Source organism: Trachymyrmex cornetzi, unplaced genomic scaffold, assembly GCF_001594075.2.
Source record: "Trachymyrmex cornetzi isolate Tcor2-1 unplaced genomic scaffold, Tcor1.1 scaffold511, whole genome shotgun sequence".
Taxonomy (NCBI): domain Eukaryota; kingdom Metazoa; phylum Arthropoda; class Insecta; order Hymenoptera; family Formicidae; genus Trachymyrmex; species Trachymyrmex cornetzi.
In genome coordinates this window covers 372,327-390,669 of record NW_017299820.1, presented here as the reverse complement: position 1 = coordinate 390,669, position 18,343 = coordinate 372,327, and the positions used below count along the sequence as shown (strand labels likewise).

Below are 18,343 nucleotides of genomic sequence, written 5' to 3'. Positions count from 1 at the left end.
TATTTGTATTATAAAGTCAAATAAATATTAGAGACATAAAAGTCAAACTGCAAACTGTAAATTAATATAAAATAATTTAAATGTTATTTGTTATTAAAATTTAAAAAAATAATTTAATTACATTAAAAAAACTTACAAAATGAGTTTGGATAAAGGGTTAGTTAATGTTATATATATACATAAAGCGCCTTTAAAATGAAATACATTACAATCATTTGATATTCGTAATTGTAGTATTATTGATGAATTATTTAACAATAGAAACGAGAGAACGTACATTTATAATTACCTAGAAATACCGATAGCTTATGATATAATGGCAGTACAATGAATTCAATATGATCCACATCATTTTCAGCTCATGTTATCAATTAATTAAATAAACAATTTCGTTACATCATGAATTCTCACAATCTAATAAATCTAACCATTATCAGATCTGCGCTGTAATAACAAATTAATATATAAATTATTTGTCTATCCGATGTGATGCGTTATACTAAGAATTTTATTTGATGGACCTCTTTTCATACATTATTATACACGTTTATGAAAAGAGTCAGAATGGATGAGGTAAAAATAATTATATTTTTTATTCTTTCAAACTTTCAAATTAGTTACAAATATGGGAAATGATATGGATGAAACGTACCATTTATATTTGTTATACAAACTGATTTTACAAACCTTCATAGTTTAGTCAGATATATTTTTCATATAACATTAAAAGGAAAAAAATCCATAAAATAATGTTAAATGTATGCAGATGTGTTGTTATAAAAACATTTATATAAGAATAATATTGTATAATAAAATGAGTAAGGTTGAAGAAAGATAACAAAGGTCACAAACAGGTCATTATATCTCACCAACTCAGCTTCAGGTCGACGTTTATTCACGGCTGCCTGGCATCGCTTGCTCTCTCCAAGTATCCATGATTGAGCACGAAAAGTCCCTCTTTTCTCCATGGTAAACCGCTCCGTCGTAGGCGTAGCCACGTTGAGGCGTCGACATTGCTAGACTCCACCTTCTCGTTGGTAACTAGGGCTATGTCTATTCGGCTGGCCGTCTCAAAAAGCCGACCAATCCGCGATACGAGACGGCCACTGCCAACGCATAAAGTAGCGGAGGCGCCTTTGTCGCCTGGGTCTACGAGGGGTCGCAGAACGGAGGGCAAAAGAGGGAGAGGTGGTGAGCGAGTCGTTGGGCATAGAGGAAGAGAGGGGCTAGGCACGAGTTGACGAGTTGTGCGCACGGATGGGGCAAACACCACCCTCAGAGCGTAAAGGGTATGTGTATGGGTGCATATAGTATTCGTACAGTCGCCTCTGGGGTTTCCCTTCTTCGTACCCGTCGCGCATCCATCGAGCAACCCCGCGTTATTCGACCGCTCAGTTGTCCAACGCCGCGACGACGACACGGTTGCCACGACGGCAAATACTCGAGCTGCTCTGACCGGGACCATTTCTCGAGGTACTGTCTACGCCGCGTACGCCTTCCTCTTCTTCACACACGAAGTTGCTGCCAGGTGTTAACGAGCGCGCGTTTCAACAACCGAGCGAAATTTGGAATTTGTATGAATGCACCGATAAAATGCGATATCTGAAAATTGTTCTGTGACTCGAAAAGAGAGAGGGAGATTCAACTTGGTTTAATCAATTGCCGACGGTGGATCATATCTTCGTAGACGTAGGCGCAATAAAAGCACTCAGAATAATGGAAATGTATACAAGAGACATGTCGGCCAAGCCATTCTATCGAGGAGGTTGATAAACTCTGCCGAAACTCTTGGAACAATATCGATTACTTCCTGATCATTTAGTTCGCATTTTTTCCCAAAATCAGTAGTCATCAGATTTTGAGAAGTCAGTATTATTCCAATTGAGTCTGATAAATAAAATTTTACCTTTTGTTCTTAAATTTTAATAAATTTTTTCTCGAAGAATGGAGGCGATTTTGCAGAGAATGGACCAATTATCTCAAGCTTGCATGTGCTTTTATGAGCGCAATTACGCGTGACATTTCTAGAGTGTGTTGTTTAGTGTTTATCCAAAGGAGAGACATAGTTTCGAGTTACATTGAAAAAGATTCACATTTTCGGCGCAATAAAATAGTGTCGCAACAAGCAACAAACAGAGCAATCTGTACCTGATCACAACGAAAACATTCACTTCATCGAAGTGAAGAAAAGAAGAACAAGTAGAAGTTATAGATTGTGATTAAAACGAAAGTAAGATTTGGCGTTTCGTCTGATGGAAGTGTATTATTCATCCTGCCGATGGTTATCAAATGTTGAATGAGAAAGATTATTTGCTGGTGATATTCTTTATTTTTTTACAACGAATTACGGATCCTATTTTGTCACTGATTGTGAGCACGTTTATATCCACTACAGATATTTATTTTGAAATTTTTGTTTTTACAGACATATACATGCAGAAAATATTTAAAACTTATTAGATGTACAATATGATTGTAAATCTAATTTCAAACGGCCTTATGTCAAAAATATGAAATTTCGAAAAAGCATGCACTTGTGGAAATAATCGCTGCAAGCAGAGAGTGATGTTAAGGCCTATCAGATTTGAAGATGTTACTTCGTTAATGCTGACAATTTTTCTGAAAAATTGCATTAAGAATGATAATGGTACTGCTCTTGTAATCCATATTAAATATTTTGTAGTGTCTATTGGTTTCTGTGTTTAAACTTTAGAAAACCAGTTAGGTATTTTAAGAAACAATGTACAACGATTCTCTTCGATTGAGTTCCTAAACGTCGGAAGAAGAATCTTTCGAAGAAACCGAACAACGATCATCTATCTGGAAGACTTAATTGCACGTTTTGTGGTTCAATAATTAGAAACACGGTAAATAAAGCCATAAGTTCCCGAATGCACTCTGATATTAGCTGGTGGCTCTATACGCAGCTTAACATTCGCTTGCAGCATCTTTACACTTCCATTATCAAATATCTTGTGGATTGAAGATTAATGGTTACTTCGTCCTTGTGAATACGCGATCGAGAATGTCGCTCTAGTTTGTGCGATATCAGTTAAAAAGGACACGAAGATGCCACAGCAGCAGCAGCGATCGGCGTTCGCGATTCAGGAGCTGCTGGGTCTAGATGGTACCGGAAATAGGAGTGGTACTGATCGCGGCTCTCCGCAAGGCTCACCACCCGCCGGAGTTTCGGCTGTTTCCTATGCTCCGACTGCACCTCATCACTCGAAATTATGGGAATACATGCCCAGCCTAAATCATTTAGGCAATTTGGGGAATCTGGGAAATTTGGGGAATCTGGGCAATCTTACGGCCTCAAGGATGGCCTATTTGAATGCGCAGGCAGCTGTGGCAGCCGCCTTTCTACCACCACCCCATCCCCACCCAGCCCACCATGTAACACACCATCAGGTACATCAATCAGGTCAACTTCCGGCTTCGCCACCCGGCGTTAACCTGCATCCTGCGGCACACGCGCAGCACGTACTTCCTGGTACGGCTGTTACCACGAATCATCATCAACATAGCCCGACACAGCATACGCCGCCTCATGGTAAGTCAATGATTGTGAATTTCAGCTTAAGCGATAACTATTTGAATCTACTTATATCTAAGTTTTATATTAGAAATTCAAGGAATAAAATAATGGCTTAAAGCTTTAAGTTCTTCTTTTATGACAAAATACTTGATATAAAATAGAGTATAAATATATATATATATATATTACTATAAATTATTGAGATTTTTATTTCTTATTATATTATACATAATTTATAAATATGCAACTATATTGAATAAATAAATTTATATCTGCTGAAAAGAAAGAGAAAATATTTCTTTCGTGTTCTTTGAAAATCTTATTTTTTACTTATGATCTTCACAATTTTTGATTATTTGATAAAAAGTCTAACCTTCAATATTATTGTTAATATCATTGTCTTATCAATATTACTTAAATGATATATTCATCAATACGTGTACCGTGAACCATTCGGTAATTGTGAATGAGATTGAACTTATGACCTTCTATTTTCACAAACTCCGAAGTAAATTAATAGATGTATCGTCGTTCTAGCGCGAAACAAGCACTTAACTGGCACTTACAGCTATCACTTAACAGAGAGCCACTCAAGATCAAGTTACCGAAAATTGACACACGTCTTTGTTGCGTATCAATGTCGACACTGTATGTGCTAAGAATCTGGGGGAATTTTTGGGAAAATGGTATTCGGTTAGACAGCTGCATAGCTGTCTTATATTTTCAATATATACTAGCAGTAATTGAGTGTGTTCAAGTGTTTATCGATCAAAGCAGGAATTACTTTTATTTAGTTAACAGTCCAAAAGTCAAACTATTATCATTCATTATAACTTGAAACTATTTTCCTGGCATGTGAACAAATAATTTATTTTCATAAAACGTCTTATTTTCTCCTTTTTTTATACCTACATAATATTGTCCACATTTTAATTAAATATAAAGCAATAGCACAGGTAATTAACGAAATGCAATATATATATATATATACACACACACACACACACACACAGATAAGAAACAAAAATAAATAGACTGTGGGAATTGATTTTTTTCATCAGAATAATCTCAAACGTTATGAATAATTAGTGGTATAATGAGTTGAGTGTTAGGTAGGTCTGCAATGTCTCACTACACACAAAATACAATGAGCGTCGACTGGCCGTCCGTTACCGAACTGTTCTCAACCTTCGTTAGTGATATTGATATCTTAACCATAAAATTATTGAAACATGTATAACAAAACGTTAAGTATTTTATTTATTTATCAGTATTAATCTGATTAATAGACGTTCGAAAATCTGATGTGTGCCTACAGAAAGATGGACAAAATGTTTTGACGATTGGTTTCATGGAATAGAACAGTATATTCGTTGTAAAGGAGAGAATTTTTTAGAATAATAAGCCAATTTAAAAATTATGGTTTTGTATGATTTTGCGAAGACTTTCGTAGCAATTTACGTACATACATATATGTATATGTATACATATGTATATATATATATATATATATATATATATATGTATATCCATTTCTTCAAAAACTATTTTATTATATAAAGTTTTATGTAGGTATATCATTGTATAGTTCAAGTTATATATAATTGATGTCGTTAAATTGTTCTACCTATACGTCATTATTTTTATGTATCGAAGATTTCGCGGAACAGGCCGAATTTTGAGAACTATTTTCGGGTGTCGGATTTCAGATAGAGTACAAAGGTTCTACCGTTCCATTCAAATGTCACTCTGGCACCTCGTCTCACAGCATTTATTCAGTATGCTTCATGTTTGTTTTTGTCTTAAAACTTACGTAGTCTTAAAAGAGGGTACAGGATAAAATTTTACTACCGTTATGGTAGCCGTATAATGTGTTTTCATTAACAACTACATCAAGTTTTATGAACTCACCTAAAATTCTTGTTAATTGCATATAAAATGGGTGAAAGACGTAATTAAATAAACATTATAGATTTTTTTATAATTTTTATAAATCGTAATAAAATAAAAAAAAGAATCTCTCTATTTTTTACATTATAAAACTTATAATTGTTATTCTATTTACGCTGTATAATTATAAAAATATTTCAAAATTAATAAAATTAAAAATAATATATTGATACTATATTGATCATGTAGTATATGCTAGCAACGAGCTACGATAAATTAGGGAGAGAGAAAGGAAGATGTAAAAAATTTATTCATTTTTGCTTAGAAAAGCTAGTTACAGCAGTAACAACATCAATAAGAAATAAGAAAATAAGAGAAAACCATATGTATGTATATATGTGTGATGGAAAGAGGAAGGAAATGTGAAGAAGAGGGAAGCGCGTGAGCGGGCTTCTCAGGCGTTGACAGGCAATTTAGTTGATTGCCGACTTCAAACGATCCGAAAAAGTGACTTTCAGACGCGATGCAATGCTTAGAAAGCCAAAAGCGCGAATTGAACAATCGCAAAATTCGAAATTTTTAGAACAATACATTTAGCTTTTCTTATCCACATCTACGAGATGTTTCTCGTAATACGATTATTCATTTTTTCATGTAGAAAATGTTTTTAATTATATTAAATTTTTTTATTTTTTATGAGTTTGGTCCGTGCATAATGAAGATAACAATGCACATAATTGGAGCCGTTGTGTGATGATTGAGCTCTGTGCTTTTGTGTGTGCAGTTTGTATATGATTGGTGATTTGTGCGATTTTCGATTTTAAAGAAGAATTTCATAGATATTTTATTTTGTAGAAAAAACTTTTCAAAATATCCTAAATGTGTTTTTAAAAATCGAGAAAAAAATTTAACTATATTGTTGTGAATGATTCAATTCTGACAATACAAAAATATTATTTGCGCGCGCTTAACGTATTTATTTTAGATTTCTTTGTTGTAATATATAATTTAGAATAAAACAAGCGAAACGTATAAATTTATTATATTTCTTTCAATCCTGATAACAAATATGCGTGTGTTACATAAGATTGGAGAAAATTGTTTACACAAACGTAATATTTAAGTTTCTTGAAATTATTAAATTTGAATGTAATGTCGAAATTTCAAAATGTCGTAATTGTTGAGAGTATCATTGAAGTTTCAAATATGTGTATTCGTCTTTTGTTACATAGCCATTGTCGTTTGTCGTCATTTGTCGTTGATCTTTATCTTGTCGATTTTCACACAGTCACACTTCTGACGAAATAATTTTCTTCGAAAAGTTGCAACGTCGAAGAAGAAAAAAAGAATTTTTTTCAGCTGCATTTAATTACGCATTCATCTTCAAAGAATGTACGCGGTCAAAGGATATGTTTTTCAAGTAAATCTTGAAAAATATGAAGGAGAAGGTGGTGTATTATGCTTTTCCCTCCCATTTACATTTTATATAATAATCAATATTGAAATTTAGAATTTAACGATTACATTCGTTAAAGTGTTGTTTAATCGATTCAAGACTCAAAGTTATGAAACATATTTTATATAGGACTTTATTTATAAAAATATAGCAAAAACTGCATTATGGCTTGAAGTAAAACAGGGGTAGTAATATGTAACGTCCCACAAAAATAGATTTAAAAAGTTGGTTTTGTTTTAAAAAAAACATAGTATTTGTTATAAAATTAACGAAAAAGTAAAATATTATTTTAGAATACACTATATATACAATTGTACAATATAACACATAACTTTTTCTGCATATAGACTGCTCAATACTAAAAATTTATAATACATGTAACAAATAAATTATAGATTATGAGCAGAACTACAATCGATTTAATAATTATTTTGATATGAAAATCTCGAAAAAAAGGAAGAGAGGTCATCGGCAATCAACACGCTTAGGACACGCCACATAAACAAAATATTATGTTATTGTTTAATTGTGTATAACTCGAAATACAGTTAAATAAAATAACAAATAAATAACAAACAATAAATAATAAATAACACAAAATAATAAATTACACGCAAATATATATATATATATATATATATATTCGTATGATAATACGTTCAAGTTTAAGAAGAATAAAGAAATATGTGTAATAATTAATGTTGAAATAAATAATGCTGAAAAGTATCTTGAAAATATTTCAAAATGCTTGGAAGAAAAATGAGATATAATGAATGTTGTGTATTATAGCATAATTAGCATTATGATGTAACGGTGAGCTACTGAATAAATAATTCCGTAAGTAAAATTATTAGAATTCGCCACCTTATAATAGCGGATCAGATATTAAGGGATTAGTCCACCTTAGAGGCCTTCTCAAAATTATACCTTACTTTGAAAGGTGATTATTAAAAAGCTAGACACGATACAAAATATTTTTTTATACCTAGTTACTTGTATTTTGAAGTACAAAATGTTTAAAAATTATAAGAAACAAAATGGCGGCGCTATAGCACGTTTTTTGGTGGCCTGCATGTGATGAAGGCATCCGCGGTGGATAACAGAACAAGTCCAAGGTATGCTATAGCCAAAAATTAAAAAATTATTTTTAATCTGCATTAAATTTGGTAAAGAAATGCCTGGCAGAATAAAAAAATATTAAAAAATGTGAAAATGTGAATGCCGTGCGTGAAAAAAAGATTCATCTTTCACGTAAAAGTTCGACATAAAAACTGAGCCAAATTTCAAAGCATTTGGATTAATTTTGTGATAGTTCTGGTGTCCACCGTTTTGGAAAGTATCATTCTGAGAAAAACGCGATTAAAGTTTCAATAACAATCCCTTTTTGTTGTATTTTAAGCACATGGACGCACTGATTTCTAACCGAAACCGGTATAATCTATATTAAAATTGTGTCAACTTCATCTACAGTACAGATATGTAACTATAGCGTTAAATAATGAACTATTCATAAATGGAACAGTTTAACGGCGGCGTGGAGGCACCGTTCGACATAATCAACTGTATCTTCGTTAATAATGAGAATTCCACTTTCGGATAAAAAATTTTATATTCTTAAGACCCTAAATTATCGATTTACAAACAAATTTCGATCTTTTTAAAGTTTCAGGGTGGTCTAACCCCTTAAGAGGAGCTATTACACACAAGCCATAATACTACCTTCTCCTCTATCCTTTTCTCATATCGCTTCTTTACTACTCCGCTTCATTTTCTTTTTCGTCACCACAACTTTTTAAAGGAAATTATTTTGTTAGAGGCATGACTGTGCGAAAATCAGTAACATATATATCAACGACAAATGAATATCTACGCATGAAATAAAAAGATAAATACACGAGTTCGAAACTTTCGGTGACTCTCTTGACCAATTACGACATTTTCGATATTTACATTGAGTAAGGTCGATATTAATTTGTATAAAATAGTATATCAAAACGCGCAAGTCTGCATCTTTTATTACTGTTTAACATTCACGTTGACATAAGGTTTGCGCGTAAAAACGTGCGATATAATGTGCTTGAGTAAAAAGCCTTTGACAAATTAGTAGATTATAAATTTTTCGGTAGGTTTTGTTTTCGGGAAAGTAAATCCGCCCTCCCCCTCCCCCCAACATATAAGAGACTCGCAACACTGATTACGTTTGCACAAATTTGTACGTGCAAATACGCGCGTTTTTTGCGCGAACACATGTAAGTGGTTGGCGATGCAAATTAGTTTACTAGTTGTAATAAAACCGATACAGAACGAAATTTCTGTAAGCTTATAAAAGAAATAATACTTGATCGTGAGAAACGCTATCAGTTTTCAAAAATTTAAAGTTTATGACTATTTCGCTCTACTCGAGATAAAATTATATAAAGTGTGACGTAATAATGGAATGTATATATCTTGAAATAACCAAACTCTATATGGCCTAATATCCAATATGACCTACTTGCTGTTTGTAGGTAATTAAAGGTGAATTTATCTGTATAGCATAATGCAGACTGTCCATCTGACTCGATTGTATCAGTTTATTGTTCAATTTGTTCAATTTGTTATTGTCAGTGAAGCAAAATGTAGAACATGGTGATCGTGATGTAATATTTCGTATATATGTGAGTAATTGCTTTCTGCAACTATCAAAAGATGGTTATTAATTTTCGTAATTTATGTTATTGTAGTTTTGCATTTACAACATAATTGTATTCAGTTTATATTTTCATCTCAACATTTATAACCAAAAAGAGGCAACTCTTTGTAAGGTAGAATCAATATGACCAACCTAGGCATACTGAATGTGTACACATCAATTGTAATGGTTTTTTTTTGTTACTTTTGTCATTCCAGAGCTCGCGGATTCGAATTTACTTACCAAACATTGTGAAGATAAGTAGATAAATAGATAAGTCAATTATTTGGAAAACAGTTCTTTATGTATCTTACTTATTTTAGATCAATAAATATGTCAATATGTTAATAAATTTATAATCTTATAAATGTAACATTGTAGATCACAGTTTTCATTTCGCTAACATTTATTTTACAGAGAAAAATATATACTTACAAGATCGTATTAAGTACATAGTATCTAATATGACCTAAATGCTATTTTTCTCAAATTCTTCATTGCCTCCAGGCAAGGGCGTTTCTAATTATTAGAAAATAATTCATATTTTTTTGTAATATTCAGAAATGTTTCCTGTTTTTAATCTAACTATTAGTTTTCAATTTTGGACACAATAAAAAATTAGAAAAGATTGCAAAACTTAGGTAGGCGATGTAGGGTCCGGTTACCTTAGTACATAATTTGCCAATCCAACAAATAATAATTTTAAAAAAATTTATATATTATTATATTTTTATACAATATTTGTTTTCTAATTATTTTCTAAACATTCGTTTAAATTAAAATATGTACAACATGTTGGAAATGACTTAATGTTGAAATTAACTTAAAACTTTGATAAATTAATAATTACAGTAAATTAATAAAAATATAATACTTCTGAAAACACATTATTGAAAAGTTTAATAAGAAGTATAAAACAAGGAATTAATTCAATCAATGCGCATGATTACCAGAAGAATTTAAAGTTGCAGACTGGCGTTTGAAAAAGAAAATAAATGGCACATTCACACTATAATAGGTATCTTTCATTTTTTATATAATTCGAATATATTCCAAGAGCTTTTTTCTCATTGGTTTATTTTACAGGAAAATGCGACGCAGTCATGGCGCTTAGCCCAGCTTATGCAATTGCGAATGCAAATTAAACGAAATTAAACAGTTAATTAAAGTGCTGGCGCCCCCGGAGAAGTTAATTGAGATTCTTGGGAGATTTGTCGCGCGGAATGTCTTAATTTAGTCCCTTAAGCGCCCTAACTCGTCTTAACAACTTAGAATAATTGGATAACACTGCCGAGGCGCTTTCACCGCTAGAAGGAGGAAAATTTAGTTTTCCAGCATAGACATCTCCTTTTTTAAACGCGGCGCAATTCATACGTTCAAAATAATTCTGTCGGTTTTTCCCTAGCGAAACATTTTTACTTGTCAGTACAACTTTGTATACAACTATTTGTTCTCCACATATGACCGAAAATAAAACAATAAACCTTTATATACCTACAAATAAACTTATTGTATTGTATTCTCTCTTTTTTTTTATTAAAAATAATGACTCTAGTTTTTAAATGGAAAACTAGAGAGTTTTCGGTTTGGAAAAATTTTTTATTTTAAAATATAACAAATATAATATGCTAAGCATTCTATTAATGGATATTAATTAATGAAAATAATCTTATACCATTACAATCCAATAAGGAAGATCAGATTGTATAATAGTACCTATATATAAATGTTTAAACTGTTTGATTAACTTCATACAATTTTAGTTACCTATGAGACTTTATTGTTTTTTTTTAATTTTACAATTTTATTTTTAATTTTTTATTTGGTGCGAATGTATGTTTTGTTTGTGTTATACGTAAAATATAAATAATGAAATTTACAATATATATATATACATATATCTATAATGTTAAAATTATACGTTTATAGTTTATTGTTTTATTTTCCCAATTCTCATATAACGAAAGCAAAAACTCCGTACATATTTTGCACATTTTAATGATTATATTTTAATTTGCAGCGTATATTTTTATACGATACATAATATTTTAATTATTATTTTGATAATAATTAAAATAAAATAATTAAAATACTGGATGTAATGTGTAAAGTATACATATTAAAATCAATGTTATGTGAGATAATAGAAAATCTAAAAATGTTAAGAATTACTTAGAAAAATCTTGTTATTGACGCTAAATAATCGTACAATTTAACGTGTACACAAAATACAGATTGTTTAAGACACCATACTTGTACGATTGTTATGATTAATCGTCTCCTTTTATTTTTTTTAGCCATATTTTCTTTTTTTATTAACTTTATATCGTTTGACCAAAATTTATTAGATGTAATAATCTTGATTTGATATTTTTACTAGGGATAGATTAACTAACAGTCAGTATTAAACATATATGTGTGTGTATATAATAATTATATACATATATATTATGATATGCATGTAATGTGTTATATATACATATATATATTATAAATAATATTAAAAGCTAAATTAATCAAAAGTTTTTGTAGATGAGAGATGGCTCGCTAGGGAATCCATTGATTGTGAGGAACTCTTTATCTATTTATTATCTTTGCTCGGCATGTATAACAGTCTAACTCATATTCTTCCTCCGATTGATTGCTACGAGTTTTTCCGAATTGAGCAGAGAAATAATTTTCTCTCATTATACTCTCGTCACGACGTCAATCATTTGACCCTTGTTGCTGCAGTACCTAATCGTATAATCCGCTCCAACAAATCAATTCGGGTCTCTGACAAAAGCACCACTTCACTCGCTCTATAGCTTCTGCCTGGCAACTATGTTGATTACGAATATAGAGAATTTTGTACGAATTTTGCTCGAATCATTTGGCACAATATATTTTGATGCGAGACAACATCGAACTTTGAAATTTGCTCCATGATGATTTTGCGCATATTTGTCAAATATTAATTGCAAGAAAATTATTCATGAACTTATAATAATTTGTACTTGGAATCGATCATAGTGTTACATAAAATGTAAGAAAAGAAAAAGAAAGAGATAAATAATGTATTAAAAGAAAAATAGTATAACATATAGTGTAAAATAGAAATACTATTCCATTGTAAGTTCTCTCTCTCTCTCTCTCTCTCTCTCTCTCTCTCTCTCTCTCTCTCATATTAAATTATACAAAACATAAATCTGCTCTTTAGACGTTAGAGAGCAGATTTACATTTTAAATCATTATATTCTAATTATATCCTCTCTTATAGTTTATTTTAATTACATTTGTAATGAATAAGAAATGCAATTTGTGTAAAATGTTTTTTAGATATACGAATATACGAATGCTTATTAGATTTTTGATAAATTAGATATAAAAATTTATTTAACATAATACATCGTGTGTAATCATAGAATTTATAATTTGTATACATTTAAAATCTTTTCTTATTTTGTGTAATACATTTTAAATTATATATATAATGCACTATAATATTAAATTAGACATAAAAATTATTTAATCCACATTTAATTTTACACTGATCGACTACATTCAATTTTGAATTAATGGTTTGGCATTACAAACGATATTGATCTTCTCCGAGTAAAGACATGCGCGCTGCTAACGGGGTAGGTAACTATGGTTCGTCATCCCATAAACTTGTCGGCATTGTTTCAAGGCAGCGTACATACGGCCGGCTATCAATCGGCTTTTTCGCGCGAGGCACTCACCTCATAAATTCTCACCCTTTGACACGTGCCCGATACGAACCCCTAGACCCGGCGAGGATCAGGGACAACTATGGCGCTGCGCGTCGGCGCGACAGTGGCAACCCCCTTGGCGTAGAAGCTTTACCCCTCGGGACCTGTGGGACGTTAATGAAATAACACGGGAATTAGTCTCGGACATTACCGACAAACTATGTCCATTACCACATCTCGCGAAAGTATAACACCCCACGAAAACTGAACTTTGAGGGTTTGTTGCATCAGGACAAATTGGGAAAGGCCTAAAAAATCAAAGTGAACTGTAGTTTCTTTTACGTTGTATATGTGTAATTACACTTGCGTGAAATTCATTGTTATATTTTTCCATCAAAATTATAAAAGTATATTGAATATTGTAAATTTATAAAATAAACTGGCTCGTAAGATTGCAAAGTAAAGTTACAATGTTTAATAGCCTATAACGTGTAATAACAAGTAGTAATTAATATGCATTTAATTTATTGTCATAACCATATAGTAATAAGAACGTTTTGATTTACTTAATCTTTCTCAATTTGTAATAATTACATCACTGTGTTCATCTAATTTAAATGTTATTAATTAACAACTTACGAAAATTAATACAGCTAATTTGTAAATAATTTTCAAACGTATTATTTATACCTATCTCTAATATATGGCAGTAAATCTTGATGGGTATACGCGATTTTTATAAAGATCATGTTAGTATTGCTACATAGTAATTGCCAGAATAGAATGTAGAGGAAGGATACCGACATACCATTTTGTTTTTAGACAATATTTCTTAAACAAAAGGTAAAAATACAACTTCAAAAACATAAATACGAAGTAAAAAGTGTCTTCTATCAGATAGTATAAGCAATTTTTTAATAAAAATCTCGATCACGGATTGCCAAACTGTATTCTAAGGCCGTCAAAGAAAAACTGTACGCGGAATCTAGAGGAGTGTCATGGACATCTCGTGAAAAGTATACGTTACACGATGAATTTACGTTAACTATGAATTCGAAATATGGAATGACACTATGTCAAGGAAATTGCACTTTATAATAGGACACAAGTTATTTACTTTTATTATATTTTCCGTTACTTACAACTGAAGATGACCTCGTGTGAGGTAGAAACATTTTGTGATTATTTTAGAAGTTTTCGACAATGATTAAACCCTTACCGTACTAATATGGGTAACTAGTGACCGAGCGATTCCTGTTCGTGCAAGTTTCTTTGAGTCTTTCGGTAATTATAAATTATACTACATTTTATTTATTTTCCAAAATAAAGAGTCAATATTTATTCTAGAAAGTTGAAAGTATGTTGGTGAATTTTTAGAGATTTTTTTTATTATTTTGAAGAGGTGAAAAAACGAAGAGATTTGAAGTGACCCTTGATGATATGGATGAGGCACCAAATTGTAGATGGTATAGTAAGGGTTAATTATATTGTTAGGTTGCCTAGTATTTTAATATTGTAGATTGAATTTATTATTGCGTTCAAAGTGGTATTTACGTTGAATGTGCGATTTACAGACAATTGTACATTTGAAATAATTTAGTTATGAATACACATTATATGCTTTATGGCTCGTAGCTAACGTTTAATATTTTAATTTTGGATTAGCAGAGCCGCTATGATGTAATTTCATTTTATAATACTGCTTGCAATTTTGCAATAATTAAGTTTTTCGTAAATTATGCAAAAATGAACGTCTGACAAAATGGGCTCCAAAACTGACATAGTAGGCGATAATACCAACATTCCTATTCTATAAATAAAGATATATTCTATTCTGTATAGAAAACTAATTTATGAAACTATAAACATTTAAAATGACATAATATTATCAATAATCAGTCACTATTATTTTAATTACGCAATTTGCAAAAAAACACCGTAAGAATTTTCTTCTCGGATTCATAGAATTGGTTTTTAGGTGATTTGGTCTAGAAATAAGCCACAAATATATGAATTATGAGTTTGTACTTCTTTAATTAACTAAACAGATCATGATTTTATTAGGGTAACTCCGGTATATACACCGCGCTGGGATTTACGCCGCGAAAATCAGAAAAAATAGAAGGAGTAGGGGTAATTTTCTCGCAACTAGGTACTGTGTTACATGCCTTTATGTTATATTAATATTGAATTATAATTTCAGCTTCTTATTGTTAATATTAATGAAATTATTGTAATTTGAATCGATTTGTCACTGTGTGTGTAACAAGTACGATCATCATAAATTATAATTTACATAAAATGATTACTGTAAGGCATGTAAAAGACTAGTGGTTATTTCGTGATACATACCTGTAGGGGAATAGTAAAGCATGTTGTATAGAGAGCAAAATATAAGGGCTTTGCTTTCTTTGTATTCTTTGTTTAGTTTGTTGAAACCCTTGCCGTATATCTTACCCATTATCTATATATAGCAAAAATGCAAGATATTTCAAAAAGTTTATTTTTTAATACGAAAACTAAATATTTCGGATTTCTAATATTTTTTTCATAGTAGTAAACAGTACAAAGTTTTTACTGATATAGTTCGTTTATTTTAAACATAGTAACCCTGGTAGAAATTTCATGCATTTTTTGAGTAGTTACTAAACAGTTACATCAACTTCTGTCTAGTAACTGAGAAGGAAAAGTACTTAGGATCCCAATCAGGATGTAACGCTTTGTTTGCAGTTACTGCATACAAAAGTTGCGTAAAATCTGAATCCATTTACTGCATAGAAACACAACAAATAATGGATATTAAATTGATTAATAAGCAAGCCAACTGCTCGTGAAATGGACAGAATAAAATTTTATGAAGTTCTTGTCCATTTCCTACTCAGTATTGGCACAATTATTGAGAATACAGTAATATTAGATAGTAACTGAATAGGTGTCTAGGAAAACTGCATATATTTCTACTAGGGAAATAATATTTAATAAATTAAGTTTTTGATAGATGCGGCGTATATACCGGAGTTGTCCTAGTATTAATAAAGTGCAATAGTTAGTTTCTGAGAAACAAGGAGGTGTCACTTTAGAAGATCTATGTCAGTATCGGCGACTTTCCTCAAACAATTAATATTCACCTGATCAATTTGCATTTCAATATTGTAAAATAATATGAGTATTGAATATTTGAACTTTTTCATCCCGCGCGCGCGCGCGTGAAATTGAGAAAACAAATGTACGTATTATCACATATATATATATATGTATATTTTATATATATTAGGGTGGCTCTTATTTACCTTTGATGAAAATTTTTTTTCGAATTTTGTTTGCGGCATTTCCCAAAACTGTTCCAATTTAAGAAAAAAAAATCTGTGCAAAATTTCAGCCCAATCGGATAAGAAGAAAACGTGCCGCCAGGCCATTAAACTTTATTATAAAATGAAAAAATCATCGATTTTCTGAATATCTTCTAACTTATTGAACTTATCAAAAAAAGTTTCAAACAAAAGTTGTAGATTTGAATATGGGGCATATTTTATGGCATGTTTATTTTTTCGTATGACGAACAATTTTCGAGAAAAATAAAAAAAACCGGAAATAAATTAAAAATTGTTAGTGATCTTCTTAATTGACTTGAATATTTTTAATTAAGGGAGGCACAAAAATATATATATTCTTGATTTTTAACTTAAAAGGGTCATTTTAGAAAATTTTAAGAATAATTTATAAAAACAATATTAGAAACCGTTGATATAAAATGCTGTAATTAAGATTAAAAAGTAATTCGTATTTAAGAAAAATTTAGAATATTTTATTTTATTGTATCTTTCATAATAATAGACTATTTTATCATATCTTAATGTAATGAATTAAGATAATTACAAATTAACACATTTTATATAGATTATTTTTATTATATAACTTATAAGATCTTATATCTTTTTAGACAATGTCTCTTTTTTATGTTCGGGGAAACCGACGGTGGTAATCATTCACAATTTGCAAAATATATTGTGCTTATTCTGCGTTCTTTGTGAATAATCTATTATAAAAAAAAAATTTTCTATCAATTGAACATCCCTTTCTACCGTATCATTAATAATTCGTAGTTTATTCACTACTTCCAGCCCTTTTTGGAAACTAGTGTTTTCAGACCACAAGTTGATGGGTCTGTTTGCAAGAATTGATCATCTAATTCATATCTTTTAAAAAAATTTTTAGTTTCGACGGAAACGAAGTATTCAAATCCCTTTTGCATAAATTCAAAAATTTCTTAATCTTTTATTAATACTCGCTTAATATTTTCTAATGGCAAAGTCAAATAAAAAAATGCCAATGCGATAGCTTCACGATAGCTAAAATACTATAAATGGTTCCTAAACGTATACAGTATCTACGTTGAAGCATGGTTTAATGTGTCTTCTGCTACTAAAGCATTATATTAGGATTTCAAGTTTTTGTCTAAGTTTTACGAATATCGAACGATTGATCATAATATTTCTCGAATTACTTCGCGTAAATTGAGGAACCATTTATGGTACCTGAAGCTATCGCATTGGTATTTTTTTATTTGACTTTGCCATTAGAATTGAAGCAAAAGGTGATTGATGCTTTAAATCGCGAATCATGTGACGAAAATATTAATCGAGTATTAATAAAAGATGAAAAAATTTCTGACTTTATGCAAAAGGGATTTGAATATTTCGTTTGTGCCAAAATTAAAAATTTTTTTTAAAGATTTGAATTAAATGATCAATTCTTGCAAACACAGACCTATCAACTTGATCTGAAAACACTGGTTTCTGAAAAGGGCTGAAAGTAGTGAACAAATTACGAGTTATTAATGATAAGGCAGAAAAGGGTGTCCAATTGATGGAAAATTATAACAGATTATTTATAAAGAACGAACAACAAGCACAATATGTTCTGCAAATTGTGAATGATTACCGTCGGTTTATCGACTATAAAAAAGAGACATTGTTTAAAAAGATATAAGATTTTATAAGACTGTAAGTTATATAATAAAAATAATCTATATAAAATATGTTAATTTGTAATTATCTTAATTCATAATATTAAGATATGATAAAATATTCTATTAT

The 18,343-nt window shown here is 30.6% G+C and overlaps 1 protein-coding gene across 2 annotated transcripts in view; it reads left to right on the top strand.

The window, feature by feature from the left end:
• Positions 1 to 3,069: 3,069 nt before the first annotated feature.
• Positions 3,070 to 18,343, top strand: part of LOC108765720 (visual system homeobox 2) — a 90,501-nt gene continuing 75,227 nt past the window's right edge. For both annotated transcript variants that reach the window (XM_018514564.1, XM_018514563.1), the window contains exon 1: positions 3,070 to 3,553. In XM_018514564.1, the coding sequence (XP_018370066.1) occupies positions 3,070 to 3,553 (484 nt within the window). The remainder of the gene's footprint in view (positions 3,554 to 18,343) is intronic.